Consider the following 9,651-nt stretch of genomic DNA (forward strand, 5'->3'; position numbering starts at 1 on the left):
TCTGTGCTGTCACTCACCAGAAGCGTTTTTCCTGTTACGATATGGTCACTTTCTAACATTTCAGGCACAGAAAAAAAGTGTGGTGGAAACCAACCTAGTGACATCACTAAGCTGTATGTGAAGCCACATAAACCAGAGCGAAAACTCAGCTCAGAAAGCCAGCTCATATAAACAGATGACCTATGGTGGGACTAGGAAACCCCAGACCTGAAAGATAAATGCATCCCACCAAGGCTCTCAGGATAGTCCCTAAGGTCACACCCCTTACCTGCCCTGCTCTGCTTCCTTTGGGTGCTTTTGGATGGCTGGACCATGTCCTTGATAATCTGATAATGATAGAATGAAAGTCACAGGAAACAGTGGTGTCTTCATGAAATATGGTTTTATTCACACCTTTAAACAGACTGTGTGTAAGATGGAAGGGTGTGCAGCATTAACACTTCAACAGAGTTTGTTCTCCCATTAGATATCTAGGTGGTTACCCAATGCCACTGGATTATCACAGAACAGAATTGGGCACCTGTATGTTCCCAGCTTCAGCTGCAAGTTGAGATTGGTCCCAGGTCTATTGTTCTCCTACACAGCAGTAAGGAACCTATATCAGCTCAAGGGCTGCATTCCCTTCTGGGTGGAGAAATGAATTTAAATTGTATGTTTCTATAGTAGGCTAGTTTCTACATGCACATAAAAATGCACACCTGTCCTCCATCCAGGCAAGCATAAGGCATGATCAGAGTTCAAGGACACATTCCAGACAGGTAAAAGCTCATCTTTTGGAAGCATCTCCAGCGACTAGTTTCTGTGGCAGCCAGTCACCTATAATCCAAAAGATACAACGGACTTTTTGAAAGCCATTAACTTAACAAAGAGGTTTGTTTTGATCATTTTAGCAGTCTCATTTTCTACAGAATCTCATCCTACAGGTGTAAAACAACAGGATTGGAGGGGACACCGAAGATGACAACCAGGTTAACTCCCAATCCCATGATAATATAATAAACACACACACACACACACACACACACACACACAGAGTTAAGTCCAGTCAAAGGCGACTATAGGGTGCAGCGCTCATCTCGCTTTCAGGCCGAGGGAACCAGTGTTTGTTCACAGACAGCTTTCTGGGTCATGTGGCCAGCATGACTAAACCGCTTCAGGCGCAGCGGAACCCAGTGACAGAAACCAGAGCGTACGGAAACGGCTTTTATCTTCCCACCGCAGTGGTACCTATTTATCTACTTGCACTGGTATGCTTTCAAACTGCTAAGTTGGCAGGAGCTGGGACAGAGCAACAGAAGCTCACCCCGTTGTGCAGATTCAAACTGCTGACCTTCCATTCAGCAAGCCCAAGAGGCTCAGTGGTTTAGACCACAGCGCCACCTGCTCCCCTATTCAGCACTCTAAGGGAATGCATCTCTATGTAATTTCATGGCAGACTCTAGAGCTACACAGACAAGATGCAAAATTACACTTGCTCCTAATAATATCCTTCATGTCATCAGGTGGAAAAGCAAGATGTCAACAAAGTGTCCATGAATTGCTGGAATTTGCTCATATTGTAAATATAAAACTACTTCTGGAAATTGCCCCAACAAATGTTTATAGATATTGCAGATTAGCCTGATGAAAACAGGCACCAACGATACCAAGAACAGGGTACGTGGATGTTTCATCTTATAATTATAAATCAGAAAAATTGTAATATTAAGGGTTCTTTTTAATTATATTTATTTTTTAAGAGATCTAATAAGAGTATTTGAAATTAAATGTACATTTTTTTAATATCAAAGCTCATCTTTCACTTTTTTTAACTCCTGTCACTCACAGCACATAAGGTATGTTGGTGTACATATCTGTCAGGGTGCTGTCAGCGGCTCCCAGCTAGTTGCCCAGGAAAATATAAAGACAAGGAAAAGGCTCTTACAGTCCTTTTTTATTTCAAACTTTACAGAGACAGTCTATAGAACCCAGCCTCTGGGATAATGGCATTGTCCCGAGTGAATCTCCACCCCCCTTCTCTCCCACTTCCTCATTTGTCGTCATCATCATCTCTATGGGTGCGACTAAGTGCCCTCTGTCTTCGATCTCTTTACTCTCCTATTTTTAAGGCTTGCCGGGTTCTGGGAGATGGTGGGTCTGGAAAGCTTTCTAGTGACAATGTGTCAGCCAGCTGCTGCTCCAGCTTTGCCTGCTCCTCCTCTCCTCTCCCCACTTTCCCCCTTATTTGCCTCTGAGCTATGAACTCCCGCAAACCACTGTTGTAAATCTGTACTATCTTCCTCTTCCTCCACCCTGGAAGGGTCAGGATAGGGAGGCGGTCTCCACCACTCCTCCTCCTCTGCCCAGCCCCTGACAATATCTTCACCTTTCATTCATCTCATGATGGAGAACCTGTGACCTTCCACATGTTGGACTACACCACTATAATCTTTGGCCATTGGCTATGTTGGTAGGGCTGATGGGAGTTCAACAACATCTGGAGGGGGCTGCAAGTTGACCACTCCTAATCTAGGCCCTCGTTTGCATCAGTGGTATTTTCTTCCAAAAGCATCCAATAAGTACTGTGCTCTAGAGATTTTAGCGTTTGCATCCCAAGTAGGAATATCTTTCTTATTCGGAAGTTTAGCCCCTTTAATATGCACAGCTGCCCATGGAAACATTTTCCAAAATCCATTAATTTCTGCATATATTTCACACTGCTTTACCTCTTTCTTTCAGCCTGACCTACAAAACAAATTCAGTGTGGGTGATGACTGAACCGATGTTTAGGTACTTGAACATAATCAACGTATTTTTTGCTCCATAAGACACACCTAGTTTTTAGAGGAGGAAAACAATAAAAAAAATATTCTGAACGAAACAGTGGATGTATGATTTTTGTGGTTCATGCTTTCCTAGAATGCTTTTAGAACCTTATAGGTCCACCACATATGATAGAAGGTGCCTTCCTTTTGCTTACATTTCCAGCAGATATTTGCACTTGTCTTATACATTTTTACAAGCTTACTAGGAGTCAAATACAACCGGTACATCATTTTCATATAATTTTCTTTCAGCGTACAACATGCTGAGAATTTCACCACCGCCCAAGCCTCCCTTACCTGGATAGTGCAGCAGTGCCTTGCAGGAACAATGGCAGATTCTGGTGAGATCTTGTGAGATCTCACTGAGCTCTTGCAAGATCTTACAGAGCTCATGAGATCTTGTGAGATTTCAGGAAGATCTCACAAGATCTTGCTAGCCTAATACTGTTATTAAACCAACCAGATTTAGTAGGATTATGCATAGGGTTTCCATGTTGAGTTGCAGCTAGCACTGTCAGCAGGGTAAGGTCCTGGCACTTACATGACCTCCCACTACTGACATTGCTGGTGCTGGCAGGGTTGAATAAGGTTGGCACAGTGAAAACACACCAGTGCAGTCATGCTTTGGAATACCAATTGCCCTCCCCCAGGATATGTCATTCCCTCTCCAACCTGGTTTTCTTCTCCCCACCCCGGTCAGTTGGCCTTCCCTGGCTACTGAGCACACTCAGTCCACATTGGCCTGCTTTTGGTTTCCACAGTCCTGCCAATACTTTCCTTGTGTGTGAGACAGTGGTGCTGGTTTGGTCCCACGGCCAACAGTACTCACACCCGATCATTAGAAATGGAGCAAGTGATTATCTTTGAAGTCCTGTTATGGTTCTCCATTGGTACACATGAGCCTCTTCTCTGAGCTACACATTTTCTCCCTGATTTGTGTGGTGCATTGTGGCTCTTCTGAGCAGCATCAAGATGAAACCATAGACACATTACTGGTTTCCACTGCAGAGAAAGAACTTTCTTTTGTTCCTAAAATAAAACTGACTTTTGAAGTGCTAAAGCTGTGACCACATTGTGGCAGGAAAAAGCTGTCGATGAGGGGCTAGCAGAGATGAAGGTTTTTTCCCCCCTTCACCTGACTAGAAAAAAACCAAACCTGAAGTGTGTTCTCAGATTTTCCGCCTCTCATCCTCCCCATTACGCCTCTTGCTCAGGAAGGGTCCAGGAAGGGTCCAGCGAGCTATAAAAATCTGCTGAGGGGAACCCTTAGTTACTTGTAGTCTCATCACCTCAGGAAAGGATCAACCATGAAACTCTACACAGCAGCCATTCTGACCATCGCTTTTTTCGAGCTCTTCAGTGTATATATTATTACAGGTATGTTTAAAATATTATTAATAGTAGTCGTATGTTTTTTTCATATCCTGGGAAGCGTAGTTTGTTAAGGGTGCCAAGAATTGTTTGAATACCCTTATTTCCCTCTCTGAGCTAAAATTTGCAGAGCAGTTTAGCAATCCATCTCCACACTGGGAATTCTGAGAATTGTAGTTCTCAGAGGATAAATGTTGTTGTTTAGTCCTTTAGTCGTGTCCGACTCTTCGTGACCCCATGGACCAGAGCACGACAGGCACTCCTATCTTCCACTTCCTCCCGCAGTTTGGTCAAACTCATGCTAGTAGCTTTGAGAACACTGTCCAACCATCTTATCCTCTGTCGTCCCCTTCTCCTTGTGCCCTCCATCTTTCCCAACATCAGGGTCTTTTCCAGGGAGTCTTCTCATGAGGTGGCCAAATAGGGGACTCCTAATGATAATTTCCATATGGATGCTGAAATCTTTTTCTGTGCACCTATGTTCCTACCTGGATTGATAAAAGCCGAGAAATGTTTTCCTTGCAGTAGAAGTGCAGTTTTCAGGGTGGGGGAGAGAGAGATTTCAATCACCACCCTAAATGAGTAACAGTTGTGCCTTATTGTATTGTAAATCCAATAGCTAGAAGACCAACAGGAATCAGAATCACTTGCAGACATGCAAGAACAAAAGCCCTATAAAGGAACCCCTTTATTTTTTATATTTTAAAGTTGTTTTACACTTTTAAATAGCGTGTTTTTATATTAACGGAGGTTTTTGAAATTGTTGTACCTGCCCTGAGACATTAGGGTGAGGGGAAGGAAATAAGTTCTAATTCTAATAATAATAATAATAATTTTCCTGATTATTTGATGCCAGTTAAACTTATATTTTATCTCTTTTTAAGGAACGCTTGGATCTCAGACCATGGCACTCGACTCCTGTATAACCTTGGAGACAAATGAAATGAACATCCGAAGATTTGCTAGTTATACAACCCAAACCAGACCAGTAAAAGCTGTGATGTAAGTATCTTGCCTAATCTTCAACTGTAAAGTAGCCTACAAGTCTGAAGAAAGAGACATGCTTGCGTGACTTTCCAAAGAAACACAGATTCCAGTTAGAAGTAGTAGTATTACCAGTGTATACTATGCAATGTTCATTCCATGTTCTATCTGATAACTGTCTGGGTGGGTGACCAAATATGTGATTAATATAGGAGACTATTACATCATGGCTATGCTCTGCCTCCCTATCAGAGGCAGCATGCTCTTGCCCTCGGGTCCCAATTGCATGCTTCCTATGGCATCTGCTTGGCCACTGCGAGAACGGGATGCTGGACTAATAATAATAATAATAATAATAATAATAATAATAATAATTTATTTATACCCCACCCTCCCTGGCCAGAGCCGGGCTCAGGGTAGCTAACACCAGTAAAATTACAATAAAAACACAATAGGGGGAAAAAACTGATTTAAAATACTAATTTAAAATAATGCCCTCCCATCAGATGTCAAAGCTATAAACAACTACCTGACATTCAGAAGACATCTTAAGGCAGTTTTTAATGTGTGACATTTTAGTGTATTTTTGGTCTCTGTGAAAGCCGCCCAGAGTGGCTGGGGAACCCCAGCCAGATGGGCGGGGTACAAATAATAAATTATTATTATTATTATTATTATTATTATTATTATTATTATTATTATTATTATTATTATTAGATGGACCATTGGCCTGATCCAGCAGGCTCTTCTTGTGTTCTTGTTTTAAGTGGAGGCATCTAATAGTGTCCAGCATTCATCATTCAAACTTCCAACCTATTATTGACACCAATCCAACCGGAAGCCAATAAAATTTTAGCTGCAATCCTTTGCAAGTCTACTCAGAAATAAGTCTCATTGAGTCCCATTGTGCTGGATTCCACTTCCACTAGGAAGTGGACACAGAACAGCTGCCCAAAGCACTGCGTTTTATATTTCACATAGAAATACAATCCACAATAATTCTTCAACAAAATTAAACTTAGTGATTTGCTTTCTATTCTCTTGCAGCTTAATCACCAGAAGAGGTGTCAAGGTCTGTGTGCCACATGATCTTCCATGGGTGACAAAAACCATGAACTACTTGGACCAAAAAAAGGCAGTACAACAAAGAAGAACAACATCTAGGAATATGACCCGCTAAGCTGCAGCACATCAAATCATCAATAGCTGCTCATAACTTTGGCTAATTCCTGACTGGAAATAAAGTTACTGAACTGATGTAGTTTCACTGGAATCTATTCATCCATCAAAGCAATGCTGATGCAATCACAGCATTTTAATGCTGCCTTTAGTCTTAATTATTTTAGGATAACCTTTTTTATTTAGAGAGCCAGTGTGGTGTAGTGGTTAAGAGCGGTAGTCACGTAATCTGGGTAACCGGGTTCGCGTCTCCGCTCCTCCACATGCAGCTGCTGGGTGACCTTGGGCCAGTCACACTTCTTTGAAGTCTCTCAGCCCAACTCACCTCACAGAGTGTTTGTTGTGGGGGAGGAAGGGAAAGGAGAATGTTAGCCGCTTTGAGACTCCTGAAGGGGAGTGAAAGGCGGGATATCAAATCCAAACTCTTCTTCTTCTTCTTCTTCTTCTTATTGGAAGAAGGCAGCTCTTTTAATATTTTCAGTTGTAGCTGTTTTCAGTGTTTGAGGAGTACTTATTCAGAGTTTCCCTTTTCATCATATTGTTTCTCTGGTTTATAGTGTCCTTCGAAGACAATATTAATCTAGAGTGTTTTATGATTGCATACAACTTATTGTTCCCCTCTTAGGATGGCTGAGGGCTTCCTGTGCTTAAGATATCACTGATTATACAAACATAAACCTCAGGGGATGCTGGGGGTTGCGGGGAGAGGAGCCCTAGAAACCAATCTGGCACTTACAAAATGATGAGGCCCCCACGGATATTCAGAATGTCCTTTTATCTCATGAAGCTTCATGTGAATAGCCAGATTTCTAGGTAAAGCTCATCACTCTTCCACAGTGCCAGTTAGCAAAAGAGTCTTGGCCCTAGCTAGGTCACTAAGATACATATGGCTGTAAGGAGGTTGTTCCTATTGTGCAAATATATGAGGAAATAGCTAATAGAAGGAAAGCAGTATCAAGAAAGAAATCAAGGACAGACCTGTTTATTAAAACGGATGTGGACTTATGTATTGGAATAAATAGAACGAGCTGCCTGTAATTCAAATTTGTGCTTTCTTCATCTGCTTCATGTTTAGTACATGATCACTGGAAACTTTTGTGGAATGTATAATACTGTCTCTTGCTGCCATTCTTCAAAATTGTATACCTTTTCGTTTCCTTGATTTTTTGAGGGGACTGTCATCTGTTTTGAAGAACTTTTAAAAATTAATCAACTAACTTCCTGTCATTGGATCCATTTGCTGATCAAACTAGACGTTACAGCAACAGAATACAGGTGACAGTGAGAATATTTGAAAAAGATAGCTATTATTGTTTTTGGTCAAGAGTACAAAAAGAATAATGCCACGCAATCTTTTGAAGAGCATCTTAAGTGTCTTAGCTGAATGAAGAGATATACTTATATTAATTCAAAGACATTCATGTGAACTTAGTTGTTCATTCAGTTGTTGGTTTTACAACACTTGGGATCAAATTACTTTTACCATGTTTTTACTATGCACTTAATAAATCAGTCCTTTGAATGATATTTTATATCCTTTGGTTATTAACAGTAAGTAGAATCTACCAAGAAGTGCTTTTGTACAAATCCCACTGAAATCTTAACAAGAACATTTCATCTCTTTACTACTTTCTTGGGTTTTTTTCAGTTACAACATGGTGTAACAGAACACAAGAAAAATCTGATGAAATGTTTGGTACTGTGTGTGTGTGTGTGTGTGTGGATAGATAGATGATAGATAGATAGATAGATAGATAGATAGATAGATAGATAGATAGATAGATAGATGATAGATAGATAGATAGATAGATGATAGATAGATAGATGACATATATATATAGAGAGAGAGAGGGAGGGAGGGAGGGAGGGAGGGAGAGAGATGATAGATAGATAACAAGTTCCATCCTATTCCTAGTTTTTTACCAGTTCAAACAGGTAAGGCATGGCAACCAAATGAGAAGATTTAAAACAGCCTTTATCCACTCTGCTGAGGTCTGAGAGTTTAATTATTTCAAACATTCACAAAGAGTTGGGCATTCAACAGCTTTTACTGTGCTCAGTGACTCTGACTGGATAGTTATCAGTCTTTTTCTGCCTTGGAATCTCTGACTGTGAAAATACCAGCCATGTGCACTGTTAACACAGCACACCAGTTTCATCCACCTCCAAACCAGTTTAATTGACCTTATCCGAGTTCTTTCTTTTAAGGAAGGAGGGGAAGGAGAATCAAGTTCAAACAAGCATGACGCCAAAGTCCTTTGCCCGGATGGTACTCTTTGAAATTATGCCTCGGAGGCTCTGCACTTTCTGGCGTCTGTGTGAGGTTGGTTCAGACTGGACAGGGAATTAGTGAACCAGAAAAGAAGTGCTTAGGTTTCCTCAGTGTGCGCCAGCTAGAGGAATAGGCTAGCATCTTCAGACATCAAACACACAATAATTTCCAGAGTTGGTCTAGTAGAAAATTAAATCTCTGTACAAAGTGTAGGTTAATCCTCTTCTTCCAAGGTTAGCAAACAAGATGTCAAAAGACTTGCACAAGGAACTGTCTGTCAGGATTGAATTGCTATTTACTACAAGTTCATATTAGGGGCTGCATATATATGCGCAGTCATAAAGAAGCATCAGTTCCACTCATGTATACTGACTAAACTCTTTTTAAAAGAGGGGGAAACAAATCTACCCATGATATGTGGGAGCCCAGCAACATCTCCAGGAGATTTGCCTTTGTACAGTGGTACCTTGGTTCTTGAACGGCTTAGCTGTCGAACAGATCAGCTCCCAAATGCCGCAAAGCCGGAAGTGTGTTCCAGTTTGCGAATGTTTTTTGGAAGCCAAATGTCCGACACGGCTTCTGATTGAGTGCAGGAAGCTCCTGTAGCCAACCGGAAGCCACGCCTTGATTTTCGAACGGTTTTGGGAGTTGAACGGACACCTGGAATGGATTAAGTTTGAGAACCAAGGTACCACTGTATTTGTAATGATTAATTATCTCAGTGTTAATTATACTAAATGTACACAAGTTGCTGTGACTTTGCTACTTCAAATTCAGTTATAAGGTGAATCTGCTGTTGTCCTCAATTGACACATGAATAAAAAGTGATCCGGACTAAAGTATACCTGTTATATACAGTATACAGTTCATATTTTGAAGTGGCAGCCTGCAGCCAATCCTGCAGCCAATCAGAAGCAGCGTCTTGGTTTTCGAACAGTTCCAGAAGTCAAACAGACTCGTGGAATGCATTCTGTTTGAGAACCAAGGTATGACTCTACTTCTAACTATGGATCTCTAGGACGACTCTCATTTTACATACCC

General features: G+C 41.2%; 1 protein-coding gene across 1 annotated transcript; it reads left to right on the plus strand.

Moving 5' to 3' along the window:
• The first annotated feature begins 3,984 nt into the window (after nucleotides 1-3,984).
• Nucleotides 3,985-6,416, plus strand: LOC308589697 (lymphotactin-like). The gene is made up of 3 exons (XM_081199119.1): nucleotides 3,985-4,181; nucleotides 5,060-5,177; nucleotides 6,207-6,416. The coding sequence occupies exons 1-3, from the start codon at nucleotides 4,112-4,114 to the stop codon at nucleotides 6,337-6,339; spliced, it is 321 nt and encodes a 106-aa protein (XP_081055245.1). The 5' UTR covers nucleotides 3,985-4,111; the 3' UTR covers nucleotides 6,340-6,416.
• Nucleotides 6,417-9,651: the final 3,235 nt, after the last annotated feature.

The sequence above is a fragment of the Podarcis bocagei genome (assembly GCF_964188305.1).
Source record: "Podarcis bocagei genome assembly, chromosome: 6".
NCBI classification, from domain to species: domain Eukaryota; kingdom Metazoa; phylum Chordata; class Lepidosauria; order Squamata; family Lacertidae; genus Podarcis; species Podarcis bocagei.

Bases quoted from the DNA above. Each gene is read 5' to 3' on its own strand.
- LOC308589697 (XM_081199119.1), top strand. From the start codon at position 4,112: ATGAAACTCTACACAGCAGCCATTCTGACCATCGCTTTTTTCGAGCTC. The intron at 4,182-5,059 runs GTATGTTTAAAA...TCTCTTTTTAAG, and splicing joins CAGTGTATATATTATTACAG to GAACGCTTGGATCTCAGACC. The intron at 5,178-6,206 runs GTAAGTATCTTG...ATTCTCTTGCAG, and splicing joins AGACCAGTAAAAGCTGTGAT to CTTAATCACCAGAAGAGGTG.